Source organism: Gallus gallus, chromosome 3, assembly GCF_016699485.2.
Source record: "Gallus gallus isolate bGalGal1 chromosome 3, bGalGal1.mat.broiler.GRCg7b, whole genome shotgun sequence".
NCBI lineage: Eukaryota > Metazoa > Chordata > Aves > Galliformes > Phasianidae > Gallus > Gallus gallus.
Window position 1 is genome coordinate 9,949,177 of NC_052534.1, and position 21,699 is coordinate 9,970,875.

General features: G+C 38.1%; 1 protein-coding gene across 5 annotated transcripts in view; it reads left to right on the plus strand.

The window, feature by feature from the left end:
- Positions 1-21,699, plus strand: part of AFTPH (aftiphilin) — a 44,057-nt gene that overhangs the window by 7,288 nt on the left and 15,070 nt on the right. For all 5 annotated transcript variants that reach the window (XM_046939642.1, XM_419346.7, XM_004940207.5 and 2 more), the window contains 5 exons: positions 4,214-6,020; positions 15,183-15,334; positions 15,815-15,941; positions 16,248-16,304; positions 18,297-18,419. In XM_046939642.1, the coding sequence (XP_046795598.1) occupies positions 4,245-6,020; positions 15,183-15,334; positions 15,815-15,941; positions 16,248-16,304; positions 18,297-18,419 (2,235 nt within the window). In that variant the 5' untranslated portion in view covers positions 4,214-4,244. The remainder of the gene's footprint in view (positions 1-4,213; positions 6,021-15,182; positions 15,335-15,814; positions 15,942-16,247; positions 16,305-18,296; positions 18,420-21,699) is intronic.

Sequence of the window (21,699 nt, forward strand, 5' to 3'; positions counted from 1 at the left end):
AACATGGCTAGAGTTCTTACAACAGATAATGCGTGGAGTTACTTCTAGTACAGGCATGAGAACTTGTGATGTCAGGTGGTGGAGCAATAACTAATGCAGAGTTGACCATGATATTTCGAATAACACAAGTGACAAAACCAACTTGTATATGCCTTTAAATGTAAAAAGACTTTAAAAGAAAAAAAGCATACTGAAAATTCTGATACCTTCTTTTTCAAGGCCTCTGTCTCATTGTGTTACTACATGACTAAGCTTCAGTTGTCCAGGCTTCATCCTTTAGTCTTGAGTTACTATTAATGCAATTTAAAAAGGAAAAAAAAAAGATATGGGCCAACCTTTTTATGCATAATTTAGGAGGTTTCCCAGCATCTTGCCCATCTAATTCCTATACATCAAGCTGCAGTAATCTGGGTGGGCCACTGAGCTACTGACATCTCTTAGCTGAGCAGATGAGCTGCAGCTGAACCAGATCTCTTCCAAGATTTTTGAAATCTAAGCCATAACAATACAATGTGAATTTGTTTTATTACTGAACCAACAAAACTGTACGTAGACGTCACTGTCTACGTGCAGAGCTGTAAATGCATGTATTTGCTAGCTGGAAGCATATTCCTGTTTCTCTTGCATGCTTTCTCCTGCCCTTCTTGTGACTTCTCATCAGTAAAAATAAGAGCTCTGGGACTGGGGAAGCTGGCCTGCCTGGATTTATGTCCTTTTTACTTAATCAAGTCACGTGAGCAGTTATATTTACTCTAAAAATGCTTCAAAAGAAGAAAAATCTGAGATTGTATCCGTTTGGAGTTTTTCTAATGTGTATGATACTTTGGTTTCACTTTGTCTTTATTGCTCCTACCACCCTGAAAACTTCAAGATTGGGTCTTGCAGACTTCAGAAATCTGGTTTCTAAATCAAGTGAGTTATCTTTGTACTTTAGCTTGTGTTAACACAAGCGTTTGACTTTTTAAAACACATCATGTTTTATAGACTACCTGTTTGAGAGTAATTGAAACATCTAGGGATTTTGTTTGGGTTTCTGCTTGAATTCCTATGGATTTAGTTGCATACATAAATTTTTATTTCCAATATAAATCAGTGGTCTGTAGAACATTCATCTTCTGTTTTAAAATCTGTTCTATCTTAAACATAACTTTAGAGATAGCTTTTGGAGGGCTTGTGAATCTCCGCCTAATAAAGAATAAAACATGTAACGATGTGGTAAAATTTGGTGTTGAGGCTGCATTAGCCTCAATGACTCTAGTTGGTGTTGGACATTGAGCTCAAGAGGAGATTTTTTTGTTCTTTTTTTTCTTCTCTCTGTTTGTTTGTTTGACAGAACTGTTATTTTCACCTTCCTTTATTTCAACCATTTCACTTCTCTGCTTCTCTTCCAGCTCCTTTTACATCCCATCAGCACCATCCCTGGAATAACATTGTGGATTTTTTTCATTTCAATAAGTATTTTGCTGCCTTTGCTGCGTGTTCAGCTTTGTCACTTGGTGTAGAATAATAAATGCTATGTCAACTGAATTTTCCAAAGAACTGTAAATACTCCTGGTAAATTCCAGGAGGTTTAATAATGAATTTCTACTGAGATTGAACTGGAAACTCATTAACTGAGAGTTACAAAGGATGATTTTACATATTTATGTACACCTGTGTGTGTATATTACCAAATCTACTTTTTTTTTTTAGTTAAAAATAACTCCTTTTTCCAGGACTAGTGGCAGGAATTGGGATGAGGGAATTCCATTCCAGATGGATGCCAATTTCTGTCCCTTCCTGTCATTGTCACTGTGTTACTGAAGAGCTACTGATTTGTTACCCTAGGAGGCCCAAACTCCTGATACAGTGCTGGTCAGCTTAACAGTCTCCCCTGTAGCTTTGAGGACCATTTTCCCCAAAATCTGTTACCTTGAGATGAGCATAGCTGGTAAACCTCTATGTGTTTTTCCTACAAAAAAACCACAACCAGTCAGCGCTTCCACTTCCCAGGACATTTCTTTGTGTGTAACTTAAAGATCTTCCTCTGCAGTAAAATATTCAGGATACAGTCATAGTCTGGATGCATTGGGTGTTTAATTTTAGGGCTAATGATTGACTGTGGTGAGTTTTGGATATATGGGAGTAAAGATGGAATGACTGCTCAGATAGTTGCAAAGAATAAATGCTGATATGGTATTTAGTGGATGGATAACCCAGAAGCTTTGAAAGTAAGCAGGTTGGAGTAGTCTCCCTGTGAACTCAAACTCATGCTCCACAGACATCTTGGAATGGATCTTTATATTCACGTGTGACACTGAACAGCAATTACTAAACCTTGATGTAAAACAGAGAGTGCTTTTGGCAGCTGAAGCCTCTGAGATGTGAGCATGAAGCTCCTCACAAATACCTTGTTGAGCAGCTGGTGCTGAGTAAGCCTATGTGGGAGCTTGTTGACAACCTAAGCTTTATTCTAAACAACACTTCTCTGCAGTCATCAGTTTTCATGTTATGTTACAAATTACTTCTTGGTTTCATTTTGATAAGCAGGCTATTTTATAACTGCAGAATACCCTTTAAAAGAAAATAAAAGAAAGAAAAACAAACCACGAAGATAGATTAGTTAACATAAAGTTATTGGGCTTCCTTGGCAAAAGCACAGAATTGTTGGGCTGAAGTGCTGTGGCTTGTTGTACTTGAAAAGAGCTACAGAGCTTCAGTTGTTGTTATTCCCTTGGTGTGCTGTTGTTTAGGTTCTGTGCTAAGTCCTTGGCCAAATGCTTTGGTCTTGAGGATTCTTGTTTTATTTTCACTTCAGGAGTGTTGTAAAGTCTGCACTTTAGTCATTATAAATTCAATTATTTGCTATTTATAACAAGGTTTCCTTTTCTTATTTTTCTGAAGGTAATCCTTAGTATGTTGTTCCAATTTATTTATACAAATGTCATTTGGAATGGAAAGAACTCAGTTGCAGATCTCCCTCTATGAGCTTTATGTTATAAACCACCTAAGTGGTGTATAGAGTTGTAAATATGTGGATGGTGTTACTTATTGCACATGATTAGTGAATCACTGGTGAAATAAGTTTAGCCTATTTTTTGGAGGCTGGGGGAAAACACTTCATACCTTGACTGCGTCTGGAGTAGTTTGCAACGTTGAGTCCTCAATCTGTGTCTATCTAGGCCATGGGAATGCTTTCGTACTACTTTTTTCCTTTTGCATTTAAATATTTTATGGATAACCTTGCTCCATTCTGCTTTTGGGAATGAGCTTTGATGGAGAAGTTAGCTTTGCTCCAGGCTGGAAGGTGCTTAATGTGGCATTTCCCCACTGGTGCTTTGTAGGACAAAAGCAGGTGGGCAGTAGCAGTTGGGGGGCAGCACGCTTTGGCTTGGAGTTATGAAATCCAAAGAACCTGATAGAAACCAATGAACAGGTAGAGACTTAAACAGCTGGACAGCTGATCACAGCTAGCAATTATAATGGTAGCTCCTCTCAGCATTCCTACACGGTTTCAAAGCTTGTGGAAGCAGCTTTAGGAATCTTTGAACCTACTGTCTGGAGGTATCTTAAGTACGTGATTGTTGGCTGTCCATCAAGTAGTTTAATTACTGTCACACAGTCAACTGAGGGCACAACTGTGTGTGGGAGGAGGTGGACCAGCGTAAGTGGCTATTTCATGAATTGCTGGTGACAGCAAGTTGGCAACTGGTGGATTAAAGCTTAATTTAGTTGCATTATCATGCTGCACAACAGCTAAAGGTAAATATATTTCATGTTATGGTGTTTCAGTGCTGTCTGCTGAGAAATGTAGTCATGTAGTTGTTTACAAGAGTCTTGAAGCATCCTCGGAAGTTTCCTTGTGACTTCTAAAACAGGAAAATGGCTTACAAATGAGTGAGGAATTCTTGGCACTACCTTTATAATGTGCTTTATGTATCCTGCAGAACTGCTACTGAAAGATAGTTGTCTTAGGCTTGAGCTGAGGCTGCCATCTTTTTTTGCCTGCCTTCTGATGTAAGCCTTGCTTGGCTTCTTTGTAGAGAAAGAAAAACAGTATCTTTAAATATTGAAAGTTATGGGTAAACGTTCTGCAGACATTTTACATAGTGGTATCTTATCTTCCTTTCTTGTCAAATATGAATGACATTTAGCTCTACAGAAACTTCTAGAATGTGAAACAAACAAAACAAATAAAAATCAGAATTCCAACAAACTTTTTTTTCTTTTACAGAAATATATTAACTTTGAAGTGGAACTAAACAATGGAACCGGATATTATTCGAATGTACTCCTCATCCCCTCCACCGCTAGACAATGGAGCTGATGATGATGATGAAGATGAATTTGGAGAATTTGGAGGATTTTCTGGTGTAAGCACTGCTGGTGTAGCTTTTGCTGATTTTGATGCAGCAGACTACAGCCATCCAAAGGAGGAATTTATACCCACAAATCATTTTATACCCCTTCATGATTATTCTGACAATGTAGCTAGCATTGCAACTTTCACGTCTGTTAAAAATGTTAAAGACTGCATTGCAGAGCTTCCTACTTCTCCTAAGGAACTTTCTGATACGTTAGCTACTAGTACCAGCAAAGAAAAACCTAAGTTTAGAACTTCAGGTACTGCTTTTGATGTAAGTTTAGAAGACGTAAACAAGAGAGGGGAACAAAGAGAGAACACTGGGAAATCAGAGGGGTTTTCTTCTGATGTTAGAACTGATGTAGCAGTTGAAAGCCAAGATGAGCAAATAGATGCTTGTAATGGTGAAAAACTTCCATGTCTAGAGATTCTAACAAATGGATTTGCAGCATTGGACCCTGTAAATCCTCAGGGAACAGAAGATCTAGACAACATCAGTGATTCAAAGGGACTAAAAACTGTTAGCAGCCATAGTACTGAGCTAAGTTTGAACTCAATTCCTAGCTCAGGCGAAGGCTTTGCAGATTTTGCTACATTCTCAAACAGAAAAACAATCAATGTAGAGGGAACAGGACCTACAATATGCACCGTTCTTAGTGAAAGAGACTCTCTGAACATTCAGGAAAACAACAGAATAAACAGAGCAATTCATACTGAAGAAGAGACTTGTATTGCGGAAGTTAGCTGTGAACAGGATTCCTCAGCACTGGAAGTGAATGAATTTACTTTTTCTAGTACGTTTCAAACAACTGGAAGTACAATATGCACTACTGAAAATGGGGAAAACAACGGAAGGAGAAAACAGCACGATGGGGAAAATGGCAAAGATTTTTCTCAGCTTGATGGTTTTTCAGGAGCAGAGGACATCAAAATTGATGAGGTTGAAAGCTTAAGCACTCATCTCAGAGGAGAAAACGTGGACGATTCTGTAGAAGTTAAGAATGGTGGAAGTAGTACTGAAGTTGTAGCTTGCCATGTCACTCATGATGATGACTTTGGTGATTTTGGTTCAGTCAGCAGTGCATCTTCTGCTTTCATTAATGCTCAAGAATCAATAAATGCTTCAGCTTTAGAGGGAACTTCCGAACAGCCCGCACATGTTAGCAAACGTAATGATGCATTTGGTGAATTCAGGGACACAAATACTGTTTCTCAGCTGCCAGCAACGTTGGATCAAGCTAAAGTAAATCAGACTGCTGACACTTCAGAATGTGATGCTACCAGTAAAACTTCTGGCTTAGACTTCCAGCGTACTACTGAGGTTGAAAATGGCGATGATGGTGAATTTGGAGACTTTGATTCAGTGTCAAAATCTCAAGAAGAGAGCGTTGCTTTTCAGGACTCTGATGACTTTGCGGACTTCAGTTCAGCAGGTTGTAACCAGGTTACCGATTGGAATGCTTTTGAAGATGAAGAAAAGGACAGCTGTTCTTGGGCTGCCTTTGGAGATGAGCAAGCTGGTGAATCTCATCACAGAAAGGAGACGTGGCAGTCACATAGGACAGATACATCTGCGAGGATTGATGGTCCAATATTACACAAGACTGACAGTTTTGCTTCAGCATCTTTCCAGGGAACTACCAGTAAGCAATCTCAAGAACCAGCACCTTCAGTCCAGGTAAGGGTGTTTCTGATTTTGCTTGCTCAGAATTATTCTGCTTTTCTGCATAAAGCTCTTCCTAGTTCCTGCTTCTGTGTATAAGAGATGTTTGGATAGTCCTTGTTTGTCTTGTGGGAGGGATTTAATTTGGTTGGTGAGAAAGGCTGGTATGAAATAGTACACTGCATTTACTTCTTTTATCTTCTGCACTATTACTTCCTGCAGGAAAAAAAGAGCAGGGTCTGTCGAAATTTGTATGCATTTGTACTGAAAATTATATGTAGTCCTTATATGAACTGATCAAAGTAATAAGCCATCATAAGCATTTCAGAGCCTGTGATAGTTCTTCCTTTGCTTCATAGTTTATGGCTTTTTGGGGGGGAGTTCTCTGTTTTCTTCTCATTAAACAGGCATAAAATAAGTGTCTGAAAGCTGGGGCAACCAGTTCCCAACTTTTTCCAGCACCATTCTGGATTGTGTTTTCAACTATCTGATTAAAAATGATGATTCAATTTGTTAATAGTTGCGCTCATTTGCTTAGAGAGCACGATCAGCAGGTATCTGACTTTGTAGGGAAACGCTGTTGCTATTTGTTTCGAAATAGTCAGTGACATGATCATAAAATATGGCCTCTTGAGTTCTGTCCCTAGTATTCCAGCTCCTGGGAATCTCTGTGTCAATTACGGTAAGCTCCACATCATAACAACACTGCAAATAATGGATCAATAACTTCTTGAAGATGCTGCTGTATCCAGGAGTAAAATAGGATTGTTTTTTACCTCCTAGGTCTTCTCCCTTAGCTGCTAAATGTGTATTAATTCCTTCTTAGGTCTCTTCACTTGTAATCTTGGAGATCTGTGCCTGTTCATTCTTAGATACATTTTTATAAGGATTTAATACTACCTTATATAAAATTTAAACCAATTTGGCTTTAAAATTCTGATTCTTGATTATTATTTTTTTTTTAATCAAGTCATTCCAGGTGAGTAGTTTAGAATATGTTCTCTTTCTGAAATGTGTAGCAGCACCAGCAGTAAAGGGCTGTTGATAATAAGTATCTAAAAGTTCTGGAACTTCTCTGACAACACAAGAAAATGAGGTAAGTCCCTTCTTGCAGGATCTCCTGTGGACTTGGTGACAGCCCTCTCTCTTTACGTTTCTTACCAATGACAGACAAAATGGTTTTTCAGAGGAAGGCTGTGACAACCAGAGCTTTGCAAGCATAAGCAAGTAAAACAGAGCTTTTAGGGCTTATTCTTGAGTTCTTCTCACTTTAAAAGGTATGACCCTTGGCTCCTGACGCTTCCTGCTTCCTGTTTTGTTCAGTGACTAACTGAACTGAACTGATTTCAGATTGAGATTGCGAAGCTAAAAAAGGGTCTAAAATGAACCTGCAGATGGATTTTTGTGTCTGTGCAAAACCTTCCTCATTGCAGGAGGCTACCTGAGTGAGGAGGTCCCGTTCTCAAGACAAAAGCTCAAACCTATTGTTACCTACTCTGTTGTTCATTCACCTATGAAATTGTAGAGTGCTCGCGTCATTAGTGCAATCTAACTTGTTCCTGTTTCCACTTGAAATAAGTTGTTCAGAATCTGACAAAGGGTGGGGAGTTTATTCTAGTAAATTATCCAGTATTCTGCTAAATCGTGCTTTCAAGAACTAATCAGAAAGTTTCCAACATTTATTTTTTTTCTTGCAGTTTTGCATAGTTTTATGATGGAGTTTCACTTGAAAACACTTCTGAATGTTGATGCTTATAAGAGAGGCATCTTTAGAGATTCTGTCATGTTTTTTCCCTTCCCCACATCTATGTTAGCAACGAACAAGCTCAGCTGCAGTGGGAGCTCTTGGGTGGGCTGTCATAAAGTCATACAGGAGTTTGGTTGCTTTGTAAACCAGATAAGGATTTTTTTCCATTCTTCCTCTGGGCAGCCTGGTCTAGTGGTTGGCAGGCCTGCTCATGGCAGGGGAGTTGAAACTGTATGATTTTTAAAGCCCTTTTCAACCCAGGCCATTCTATGATTCTATTTATACTTCGGTCAGCTGAGACTGGTTATAAAGTGATATTATATCCTTCCTTCAAGTGAGGAAGTACAAACGAGAGCTTATCGACTTGCTCTAGCAAGCTGCAGAGGAAGTTGAGCTGGGTGAGTTTTCTGTGATGCAACAGTTACCTCAGCCTTGCAACAAATCTTAGTTGCTACACTATTTGTCCATTAACTCTTAAAAACAGTAGTTACACATTTTGTGTTCTGCAAGCACTTTAGGTGTTCAAAAGACTTTTCCAAATCTGCCTGTGTTAACGAATGCTCTGTTTTGATCTTTAGTAATTCTGTTTTTCATCCAAGGAGCTGCAGTTTGGTACTTTGCAACTAGGAACGCTGCCTTGTGTGTTCTAGCTATTGGGATTGATTGAGTCAACATGAGTCAACAAGTAGCCCCAGTACTTGAAGTGCAGAATACTAGAAAAGTGATCAAAATCTGAGTTTAGTTTTTCTTATGGTTAAAAGATGTTATTGAGGTCAAACCACAAAACAGAGCCGTTTTGAAGTACTTGCTAAGGCAGAGAAATAGTGCATGTGCTAGACACCTGAGATGTGAAAATTGAAACTTTGGCATATGCTGAAGGTGAACTGGGATCATTTACAAGATACTGTATATGCATAATCTGTAATGCTGAGGCTAAAAGACTGGCTGTGGTGTGGTAGTGTAATAGTGCTAAACGGTGTATGAACAGAATGACATAGTTCTTTGCAAAAGCAGAAAACTTAAAAGTATACTCAATTAGCAACATTACTGTATAAGTGTGGAAGTGATGTTCACAACGGTGTTCATCCGTCCAGAGAGCAAATGAAAGGAGTTTACCAGTAGCTGAAGTTCCCTCATCATTTGTCTCCATGTATTTTCGTTTCTGTTTATGCATTGCTTTTAGTCTGGATATGAAGGACAGTGCAAAATGTTGTGTTTTCTGATAATAAGGTGCACGTTAGGCAAGCTGTTTTAAAACTGTAGATTTTGAATAATGTTTAATTAATAAAGTAGACTTTGCTTGAATTCAGCTAATTAACCTAGTTTTTCCTCATAAAATATAGAATATAAAAGAAGGAAGTGAGGGGAAAAGGTCACAAAAACAACCTAATATAGAAACTTCTAGTGGCAAAAGGATCATTTCGTTTTTTCTCCTTTGGTCTTAAAGGGTCTCAGGAGCCTCCATATGATTGGAAATATGTTATATGTAATACACTGGACTCTTCTGTCCCGTAGTGTGAGGTAGTGGTATAGAATCATAGAGTGGCTTAGGTTGGAGGGGATCTCAAGAATCATCAAGTTCCTATTCCCCTGCCACAGGAAGGGTTGCCAGCTGCTAGATCAAATATTAGACCAGTTTGCCCAGGGCTCCATCCAGCCTGGCCTTAAACACCTCCAGAGGTGGGGCATCCACAGCCTCTCTGGGCAAATGAGTTTATCACATTCAGTTAAAATTATAGGAATGATATGTAATCCATTAGATTCCAGCTTCTGAGGCTGGAGAACAGATATTAGTCTGTTGTTTGAAGCCATCTTAATATTACTGTGTACCTTAATCACATGGTGTTTTTCTTCAGCTGAAGATATATAGTAGTTTGTTCCAGTATAGCTGCAGGCTTGAGTTTAGTATAGGCCTGCTTTTGAGTTTGTTAAAACTGATTTAGGATGTAGTTGTGGGTGAATTGGTTGATCTAACAAGTTTTGAGCAAACCTATACTGTACTACATGCATTAATCTCCTTTATATGACCATTAGCATGTGTTTACAAGGAACATAAAGCTCACAGTGCAGCTTCTTGCATGAGATAGTGCTGAGCATTAGTCAGCTGAGGGGGTTATTCTGCAGTGTTAAGTTCTGTGTTAAGTGTGTGTGTGTGTATATATATCTATATATATATATAGGATTAAGCAAAGCACAAGAACAGTTTTTACCTACAGTAGTCACGGGGGTGGGAGAAATGACTGCACAGCTATGTTCAAGGAATATAAACATTTCTAGAGGAGGAGGAGATGAGCAATGGTTTGGTTGGAAGACTGAAAGTCTTCCCTGATTCAGCTGAGAGTTAACAAATCTGGAATAAAGAGGAACGGAAACAGCCCTTAAAACGAGGTTTGAGAACCTTTGTGCTGGAACTCTTCTTCTTCATGTTGATCAATGTGGGCGATGTACGGTTACTAAGCCACAAGTGTACTTCAAGATGAAGAAAACTTTGGATTGCTGTCACGTTGAAATTACTTTGTCTTGGCCAGTGAGTGAAGAGACATCCTCTTGGAAAAAAGTAACTTCAGGGCAACTCCAAACCTGGTTGCAAAATTAGTACACTGCCACTGGATCAGAATAGCAAGGCTGACTGAAATAAGGAGTAAGTTTTATGCACTCTAGTAAGAGAACCGTTCAGCTTTTTTCTACATTCATGGAAAATGCCAGACTTGCTACATTCCTCAGCTGAGGGAGAGGGGTGAGCCTTTCAGCCAGAGAAGGAAGACAGATGCACGTATCTACACTTAACTTCCCCATGGTGTACAGCTCTTGCATCAAACAGGAAAAGAGCTGAGAAGACTTTTTTTTCTCAAGGCCACTAACATTTTAGATTTGCTTTGCAGCCAGGATAGGAGCTTTATAGTTGCTGATTAAATATGTTTTTAGGGGGGTTATTTAGAACTGCCACTCTTGTAACTCTTATTATAGTAACAATTTACTGTTTTGTTGGTGAGTTTTCAGAGTGGTTTGTTTGTTTGTTTAGCTCCTGTGGCAATATTCTTGATTGAATAACTAAGTAGCATTCTCATGCTGGCTTGTAAATCTTAGCTTAGGACCTCTATTTGTGTTATAAATTATCTGTAGTACTACATGAAGGTAAATATAATGTAATGAATATAATTCCTTTTGGTTTTTACCTTTTAAGAAATTTCTGGCATTGTCTTAAATGTAAGTACTTCTCAAGGGGAGTAGAGAGAGGGAATAGCCACCTCCTTGGAATCACAAGAAGTTAAGCTATTGTTCTCTGTAAGCTCTGCTTCTCTTGGCTCAGGACTTTTTATGCCTGCAGCTCTTCTCCTGCTGCTCTGTGAAGGTGCTCTGTTTGCTAAGCAGATCCTGCACATTAGAGAAATAAATGTGACACTTCACCCGGGGAGGTATTAAAGTAGTTGTGTGGTGAAAGCTTTGATTCGTGTTGACTGTTTATCTAGCATAACCCAAATATATTGTCTTCACAGCAAACTGCAGCACTACTTCTTTGCACAGCTCTGAAGAGTGGCAGTGAGCTGTCATCACTGCTGAGTTCACGTACAGAGAGCTGGGGGCATTTAGGCTGCTCTGTGGTCAGGTTAGCCTTAGCGTGTGGAAGGAATGCATTGGTTCTGTAGTCTTGTGATGGAGAGGAAAAACAAATTCTGTAAACCACGTACTTTGGTCTTCCAGCTCAGAGGTCTGGATCTTATTTCTTCTGTTTACACAGCATGGAAGATAAGTTCGAACCCTGTAGCTATAGCTCTCACTTGAAAGTCTGTTATGTCTGTGATATTTTGATTGTCTCAGGTGTTGACTACCAAATGTCTTATATATTTCTCAAGAACTTTTGTGCAGTCACAGAAACTGTGGAGTTTTGAATTTGTCACTGGGGAATCACAGTTAATTTTCAGAATGGCAGCTCTGGCCTTCATTTACACCTTTAGGTGCCTGTAAGAATGATTCCTGTCAAACTGCAGTGCAGAATTCTCAAGTATCAAATATTTCAGTACCTCAGAAAGTGGAAGAAAGTTTTTTCTTTCAAGAGTATGATTATATAAGCCTAGTGAGAGTGCTCTTTCCCTAGCAAAGAAGGCATATTCTGGGAGTTAGTTAGTGGTATGGTGTGCAGGTACTGGAAGTTAGAAGTTTCCTCAAAGTATAGTATTTCCTTAATGATTAGAAGGAAAGCTTCCTTGAAGGACACTGCCACTGCTGGAGATGTGTGTATGTATACCCATCCCTCTGTCTATTTGCACACGTAGAAGTAATTATTCTGGTTTGCTATGGAAACAGTTCTTCTCTACTATATATAAGTAAGGGCTAAGTACTTCTGGAGACTTAGGATAAGATGAAGGGAAGTGCAGAGAATACTATAATTAAACTGTGCTTGAAATTTTGGCACAATTTTTGAGCTCAAATTTGAAATTGAGTTCTGAGTTCGTTCATGGAGACTTTCTCTTAATTCTTTCATTATCTAAGTGTGTTCTTGGTCACTAATATGTTCTCAAATAGCCATCCTTTTCAAGAATCCTGATGCCTTGCTATTGCCATGATACAGTGCCTTTCTTCTGACTCTTCCCTGTCTCTAGGAATATGTGTTTCTGCTGTATTATTAAATGAAAGGAACTTCACCCATTCATGTACATTAATAGCAACTGACGCATTGAAGACAGTTATTTTTTATAATTAAAGTAGAGCATGTTTTTGTATGCTGAAACATTGAGATAGAATCCAGAATGATGTTTAGTTATACTAAATTAGTGTCTTTGATCAATAAATGAGAACGGTCTACTGGTATTGTAACAGGGAATGTGACTCATACTGTATGGCCAAAGTGGATGGGCATTAAGGCATGATTAAGGCATGAAACTTAAAAGGAAAATGCTACACCATGGAACGTGACTCACTACAGTCAGAAAATACCAGTGGGATAATGAAGAGGAGGGGGAAAAAAATGAGTCAGGAATGCTGTGTAATTCAGATCATTCGATAATATGGTAATAGTGGCATTTTGAAATAATGCTTTGCAAATGTCTTATAACTGATCTGCTGGCTGTTCCTGTATGTCAGGCATGTATATGTGGTACAAAAACTGATGATGTGGTAAGCAAGTTAACTGTTCTGCTTTCTGTGGTTAGGAGCTGCATAGGGAGAACAGATTCCTGAGTCCTCATCTTACTGCAGCACAAAGAATCATGATGTTCTGATTGTTTAATCTTTGCATCTGAATTGTTTGTTGCTGTATGTGGTCAGTGGTTTGCTGAATTGAGGCGAGATGAGGGAAATAAAATAAAAATTCTGATGGGAAATGCTGTAGATGGTCACTGTGAAGCTGATGTTCTGTGTGCCTAAATGTGTGTCCCAGCTGTATTGGTCGATCTAGTTAAAATATATAACTTCCTACTGCAACCCTTCCATCTCTGAACCTTAAATAAGTTCAGTTGTAAAAGAAGACCTCAGTCTGAGGTTTGTATATGTGAATGTAGCACTACTGCTGGAATATGCTGTGTCTCCACGGGAGGGCTCTGCAGGCACAGCTCTGCTGGCACGTGCTGAAGGACGGATGGTCGTGGGATTGCTGCCTCCTCTGCTTCTCTTCCACATCCCCAGCAGAACAGCGTGCATTGGAGCTGCTGGGTGCTGCCCTCTGTACAGGGCAGCAGATTATCACAGAGGTGCCTGTTGAGGAGCTCCAGGTGAGCGTGAACAAGAGAGGGAGATGCCAAGCTTGCCTCTTAGCTAGAAGAGAGATTCATGTTATTCTGTTAAAAATAAGCATGTTAAAGAAGAGGCTTAGGGTTCATTTTAGGAGCATACATTGGAAATGGTGTTTTTTCTTAAATGGCAAGAGATTACTGGTTACCTGTTTCTAACTGGTAGAACAGGGCTGGAAAAAACATGTGCTGTTTTAGTGCTCCATCTGCTGTCTGAGACAGTTCACACAGCTGTATTGAACTTCAAACTCTGTGGCTATATCAAAATGCAACTGAGAAGGGAGAAATTTAAGGGAAGAACTTGAAAAGAAAAAGGCTTACTATGCTGGCTGAAAAAAAAAGGGAGCTTTTTTAATTGTATTTTTTGGGAGATTTTTGTCTGTTTGTTTTCAACATTAAATCCAGCTGTCAAGGCCCATGGTGGTATGTGCTTGAGCATTCTCCAATGCACCCTGTGGAATTAAAATGCTTGGAAATCATTAGTACCATTTCATGCTCTTTATAATTCTGAGGCCTTATCCCACACGACTGGAGTGGTCATGGAAGTGGTGGTGAGTAGTGCAGGGAAGATGCTTCTTGAGCTGGGAGCAGTTTGTCTTCCTTGTATCCTGTAGCTTCCGTCCTCCAAATGGGCACTGAAATGATGGTGATGTCAAGACGCAGTTGCAACTACTGTTACAAGTACATTGTGCAAATCATGTTGCTTTCTAGCTGGCTTCCTGCTCAGCTGAAATACAACTTAATGAGCTTTTTTGATGGGGGTGATTTGTTTGCTGTTTGTTTAAAGTTATTTGGCTAGGACAGAAATGTTCCCAAAGTTGGTTTTTAGGCCCTGCAAGATTGCAGCATTCAGCATCAACCGTCTGAACTGCGAACACAAGGAAAGGAAAACTGCTGGGAGAGAAGTGATTATTATTATTATTATTATTATTTTTAAATTAAACAACTTCAAATCTGTAAAAGCATAGTAATAGGTTTGGAGGTGAGAAATGAACAATGTTGGGTATTCTTCTGTTGTTTTCTGTTTTCCTGAAGAATTTATCTCATGATGAATTCTATGTATGATAGCAAATGAAGCTGAGAATTATAGTTTTTCTACATCCAAATCATTGATACTAATAGATTTTTAGGAAGGGTGCAGTCTTTGCCTTATAAATGTTCTTGGTCGTTATTTTCAAGCTAAATTTTGTGAGGCTTTCAACTACATACTTCTTATAACAAGTGAGACTGTCTTCTGAATCCGCGTTATGTATCAAGTTTGGATTGAAGGGCACTGATTTTAAATGAAATGATATCTGTTTTCTGATTTGCATTTCAGATAGCACTCAGTACCAAAACTGTGTTCAATAAAACTCTTAGAGTGCATAGAATTGGAGACTTTCATGTATCTTAAGTAAATATAGCTTAATACTTTTTGCATGTATTTTTTTTGCTAATTTATAACAAAGAGTAACTGTAGTAAAATCTGTTCTAAACTCTTCTGTAAGAGCTCATCGTAGAGAGGATAAGACCCTTTCTCAGTAGCTAATAGCCTGTATTTGATGGTAACAAAGTCATGTGGTTCACTAGCAGCTCTCTAGCTTGAGGTAAGCAAAGCTCTGCATCAGCTACCAATAGATTTCTGTCATAAATTTATAGTTTCAGACTAGTTTTCTTAAGAACAGTTAACAAAAGTCCATATAAATATCTTTCTCTTTGATATAGACAACGTTGTTATGTCGTCTGGAACGAATATTTGAAATCTGTTTTCCTTCCATGCCTGTTCTTGAAATTGAAAAAGAGATAATTTCCTTGAATCATTTACTGGAAGTGGGTGAAAAGCAGACAGCAACAGAGGAGACCTTAGCAAATACTGGGTAAGAAACTGCTAATGCAACTTATTTGAAATGAATTAGGAATATGTCTTCTGTGGGAACTTAAAACATACAGTAGTAATTCAAAATGAGTTGTTTCCATTTATTATATCGAAATAGTATTGAGTAAGATTAGCCATCCAGCGGTATGGTTGTTTTCTGTGATTACACTATACCAGGGGTATTTCACTTAGTCACCAGCATCTCTTCTAAGTGATGTCTCTGTGTTAATAAGAAGATATCCTATTAGTTACGCTTGCTGTAAATTGCTGTGTTTATTTGTATGATGGTGAAGTCTAAGTAGGCCTTGTTCTGCCAGCTGTGGACATCATTTTCCAATTAGAAGTCTGAAATATAATTGTTTTGAGAACACTGAGCAGCTTTGGTACATTAAGATACTTGTATTAAAAATGACAGTCAAAGTTGAAAGCTGGTGAAGTGCTGTTCCTGTTGGTGACATTCAATTTATGATGGGTTGTGTAGGGAACTGATGGATGTGTGGACAGAGCTGCAGGATATCCACGATGCACATGGACTGCGATACCAGTGGGGTGGCTCCCACAGCAACAAAAAGCTTTTGTGCTCCTTGGGAATCGACACAAGAAATATTGTGAGTCTGTCAATAAAGCTTTTGAAATAACAGACCTGCTTTGAATGTACTATTAAATTAAAGTGGTTCTGTATGAATACTTGCCTCTTAATTGTATAGCTGCACTAAACATGGCTTTTCATGACATACTGTCTTATGACTTCAAGTTCTTATGCTTCCTGTTAATATTAAAAGTTTTATTTACTTTAACCATTGTGTTTAACATAATGTCTGTTCTCTTACACTAGTCTCCTATAAGTTTGAAACTGTATTATAATTGCTAAAACAGCATGGCAAAACCTCAAGAAAATTTTCTTGTTTTATCAGCTCTTTACAGGCAACAAGAAACAACCTGTCATAGTACCCATGTATGCAGCAGGACTGGTAAGCTTTCTTGGTGTTTTGTTTTTTTTAGAGTTGCCACAGCACTATATAGTCAAATACATTAAATAGCACTAAGCACAAAGTATGATCAAGAGGTCTGTAAGTTCAGTTATGCTTTAGGCATAAGTTGAAATTGTACAAAAGAATAATTAAATACACAATTTTTGTGATGCATGCAAGCATGTATTTTAATATTTTAAATGAAAAAAATATTGATTTACTCACTTCATAAAGCAGACTATCTAACATGGTAAGCTAGCTAGTCTAAGCATTTTATAAAAAGAAAAATTGAATAAAGTGGTATACTAATGTGTAAATGGCAATTAAAAGTTCTTATTTTTAACTATTAAATACAAGGTGGAAATGTAAAAATGTCAGTTGAAACTTGATGCAGGAAGCTAGATGGTTAAATAGTAGTTAGAAATAATGAATGAACATCACAATAAATCAAGATGTCAATTCAGAGCAGCAGTTGTGAGAAGCTATGGCACCAAGACCAGATGCTTTAAAGAAAGGTTAAGAATGGGTAGGTAGCTACGGTATTCCATTTAGTGGGTGTAGGAAATTTTCCCAACTCTCTGAAGCATTCCTCTTCATGCAGCTGTTTCTCTGTGAGACTGTTTGTTAATTACTTGATTGCATCTTAATGTCCCCAGATCAAAAGAGAGGCATAGTAATGCTTTGCAGTGTTACTGGCATATTAATGAGGGACCCACGTATGTGTTGATAGGGGACCACATACAGATGTGTATATAAAATTAAATAAATAAATTCTGCAGGGATAGAGTCTGCAGTTCCTAAGAATTCCAATTATTCTAAAATATGTTTTTCTTCTTTTTCTACCTTTTCCACTTCTTCCCTTTTCTCTTCCCTTCCTGCCTCTAAACTCTGCTCCCAAGCCAATAGACTGTTTAGGCATAGAACTCACATTATATGGAAAGTGTTGTTGTATTGCCCCTAGTGTTAAGTAAAAATAGCAAGTGTAATTTACATTTGTGTAGACTGTGAAGGAAAGCCAAGTAACCTGCTGTAGTAGAATCAGATGTTTTCACTTAAGTCAATACTCTGCAGTTCTTGCTTGGCATTTCAGTAACAGAACAATTATTCAGAAGATAAGATTTACCTTTTTTGCTAGTTTGTGTAGTACTGCCTATATATTTTATGTATGTATATTTGTGTAGCTTTTCAGAAAAAGAGTGTGTATATGTTCTTTTTAATATGGTCATTCACAAATTGAATATAAAAGGATTAGTTTTCTTTGGCTTAGTATAATTTAATCCATAGGTTAATTTCCTAGAGTGATTTCTGTAGTTAATTCCTAGAGCAGTTGTTTTCTGACATATCAAGGTCAGCTCGTGCACTTCTTTGGATGTAGGGATGGTATTCTATTAAACCAGGAGATAACGCATCTCAGAACAACTGCTGTTTTCTTCATGCAACTGTTTAAACGTGACATGCAATTTTACTTTTTTGCAATGGATTGTTGTTGCTGATGAATTATCTCCTAAGTGGTTTGTATATTTAAGCACATGAGTTGGGCAGAGGTGATGTTGCAAGTGAAGTAGCTCGATTCTTTATTTTACTGCACTACTTCAAATGTTTCTGTACTTTCTGGAAGAGTTGGTTGGTGGTGAAGTTCCAAGCTCCACTAACATGCTTTGGAAACGTTTGTGAAAGAACTAATCTTGATAGCTGATTTCCTGAAAATATTTAGAATATGCTAGTAACAAATGCAGTGGTTTTATTTTCTCATACATCCATGTTCAGAGGTGCCTATCCGGGGGTGGACCTTAGTCTATCTATAGACCTTTTTTGCCCTTACTTTCATTCAGGAAGATCGAAGATCAGTTATTATCTGTATAGCAGTTCTTTAGCTTCTGAACAAACATCTGACGTATGAATGCTCTCCTTTCCAGTGTCTATAGTTCCTGGAATCTACATATGTGTGCGTATTTATACATGCAGGCATGTGATTTTCTATTTTATTTTTAGGGTATGCTTGAGCCTACCAAGGAACCTCTGAAACCAATATCTGCAGCAGAAAAGATAGCTTCCATAGGACAGACACCTCCTGTATCACCAGAGATGAACACATGTGCATCTGATCAGTTCCAGGTAAAAACCAGAGAGAGAGGGAGAGAGCAAAAGAGTAAATGAGGGGAGTAATGGAATGCCTTGCCTCTTCCTTCATATTTTAATTAAGTTTTCAAAGACTCCTGTATCAAAGGCAGGTGTTCCTTGCATCAGGTTGAAGACATACTGTTGGATCTACTCTTCATGTGTGACTGGAAGGGAGTCCCCATGATAAGACTACAGCAGTTGGTGGCCAAAATTTAAGAGTCCTGACGATATCTACTGGTATATAGCTAGTTAGTTTAAAAGTCCTTCCTCTGGCTGATGTTCTGTCTTTCCTTTATCTAAAACTTATCATAGTTTGACAGTGCTTGGTTTTTTACTTTTTATTTTTTTTAAATTATCGTATTTGCAGGTATACTGCTTATGCTTTTTCTTTTTCCTTTTCCTTTCTCTTTTAGAGTAACGTAAAAAGCAGCCCAGTTGCCTGGAAAAAGGATTCTGGGTACAATCATTACAAGCATATCAATACCTGATTATTTTTTTTTCAATATTTGAGTTCTGTGTCAGATTTTTGTGAATAATTATCCGTGGAACAGCTCGAAGTCACTTATCTGGTTTCTGTTGTCTGAGCCTGATACAGAATGAGTTCAGAGAGGCTTAGGAGTGAGCTTTTGAATCCTCTAAATTCAAAACTTTGTGGGTATTTTTGTTGTTGTTGTTTTTCTGGTATTCTGATATTAGAAGACCTTTTATGTGGTGTGTTGTAGCGTGCCTGATTGGCAGCTAGCTAGCAAGATACGCAGAGACATTTGATTTTTCCACGTTCTACAATGATGCTTGGCATGTATTCAGAGAAAGTCAGCTGTGTCTCTCCTTAGCACAGGTTTTGTTGAATCTGCCCAGCATTTGGTTACTTGTGACTTCTGGTTGAAGGCATTCCAGAATGAGTTATCTGCCTAACCTTAATTCTGGGTGTAGTGATTTCCTTGCACTCATTGCTTTGCTGTAGTGCAGAGCTCTAACTTAAATGCCTATAACAGTGAAGAAATCTCTTTTGCTGTGGGATAGCAGTATGTCAGTGGGCTCAGTACTGAGGTTGTTTATCATAAAATATGTATTTGGTGACACTTCCTATATCTACTGACCCTCACGAATTCTGTAGTTGGACTGAGCAGCTGAAGTATGTATTAAAAGAAGATAAGATTATTGCAACCACTGTGAGCTGAAGAAATCACATCGAACTTCTTTATTTGAATGGATTTAGAAAATTTCACTGGCTCATTACAAAGTTCAAGTTTTTACTGGGAAAAGAGAGATTAAACCCTGTAACGTAGAGAGCTGCAAGAGCCTAAGATAGCAGTATATCTGAGGTAAACCAACTTCTTGGTTGGCAGTCCTTGAGCTGAGTGCTGAAAATATGAACGTCTTCTTATCAAAGTCCATATTTTCCTTCAGTCGTGAGTGTTTTGTATTTTTGGATACTTCTGTAGCAGGCTATCCAGTTCCTTGTCACAGTTACTTGATTTTCTTGTGCCTTAGCTTACTACTCTGACAAGTACATTTCAGTTCAATAGTTGTGACCCATCAATGCATATAATAAGCTTTCATGGTATCTGTCTACATTGCTGACCTTAAATTATTTTCTTTCACAAAAGACAAATACTAAAAAGCTTTTGGAAAAGAGATGAGTTAAAGCACTAACCTTTAAGAACACTAAGAGGCTGCAGTTAAGTGACATTAAGCTTCTGGGCATGGACAATCAACTGTGGTCTCAGACATCGTGATTCTGTCTTGGCATTATATTCTCTTAATTCCTGATGGTTTTAGCTTGCTTTTGGAAAAATAAGTTTGCTTCACATCCTACAGGATGTGTTTTAGGAATATTCTGCATTTTAGTGATATTGAGAAAATATACCCAAATGTTCCTAATATGCATTGGAAATATAACAGGTGATTTTAGTGGACCCCAAAATTACTTATTTGAAACACTGGTAATTTAGGTACAGTTGTATGCATCTTTAAGCTTAACTAAATAATTACATGTTAATTTGGTGAAATGTCTAAATTCTTCCATTTCCAAATGATGGTGATGGGTCACGCTTGTATGCAGAAACTTCAGAATATTGGCTTCCTCTTTGGAAAGAGATCTTAATAGATTTCTGTGTTTTGCTTTGGAAAGCAGAGAAGTTCTCTTTGACAGCCTAGCATTTATGAGACTTGTATACAGATTAGCTACTGTGTGTATGATACTGATTAAAAAAGATTTTGGAAAAAAAAGTGTTGATGAGTAAGTGGAGGTGGGAGGAGCATTTGTAGAGGCTTAGAGATACCTCCTTAGTTTTTTAGGTAATGGATGAATGGAGGAAAGCATACAAAAATTAAAATAGCATTTGAAATCAATGACTGAGGAGAAAAGAAGTAAATCAGCTGCAATAATTTTCCCTTGTTATTATATAAATTCTGTACATTCTGGCTTCATTCCGTGTAGCAGATCTCATTTGGGTTGTTTAGGCCATGGAAATACAGTGAGCATATCTTCTGGGCAATTCAAGCTCCAGTGACAAGGTTTTGACTTGTCAAATGAATACCTGAAGGAAGTTAAGGTACTGATTGGTATATCACATCATTTTATTTAATAAAAGTAACTTGTGGACTCATTCTATTTTGTATTTGAAGGTAATGTCTAGACTTTTTTTTATCTGTTGTTTATCAAGACTTTTGGGGTTTTATTTCTCTGCTCATCTGTGCTATAAGGTGGTGAACAGAATGTGAAATAATCCCCTGACTGCTTTTACCTGTGTCTAAGAGCACGGTGTCCTGCAGACTTCGCTGGCCTGAAATACAAGGCCCCATTAAGAGAGAAACCCTGCTCAGAAAGGCAAACACTGACTGTGAAAGCCCACAGACATGTGCCGTGCCCTTCTCTTCTTTTTCACAAGCATCTGCTGAAGTGGCCTTCTAGGCCATAACTGTCTTCAGTCAGTGCAAAGAAGTCAAAGTTGTTGTTATCTGGGCTTAATGTTCTCCGATTTCTTTGTTTGATACTGTTCTCTGGTTAGTGTAATTTTAAATTTTATTTACCACATTCTCTTGGCTTTCTTGCAAGAAGTTATGTAAATATTTTTGCTCTTTTGCTGTTGTTTCAAAGCATCCTCTTTTCTGTTTGGAAATACCTATCTTTGGCAGAGTTGAGTAGTAACTTTGTCCCAACATACAGGATAAGTGTGGCTTATTGCCTGCTTAGTTTTGCTTGTTAAGCTGAACGTTGAAATAGAAATCTACGGTGACTCAGTCTTTTCTAGAAGAAAATTACCAGTAA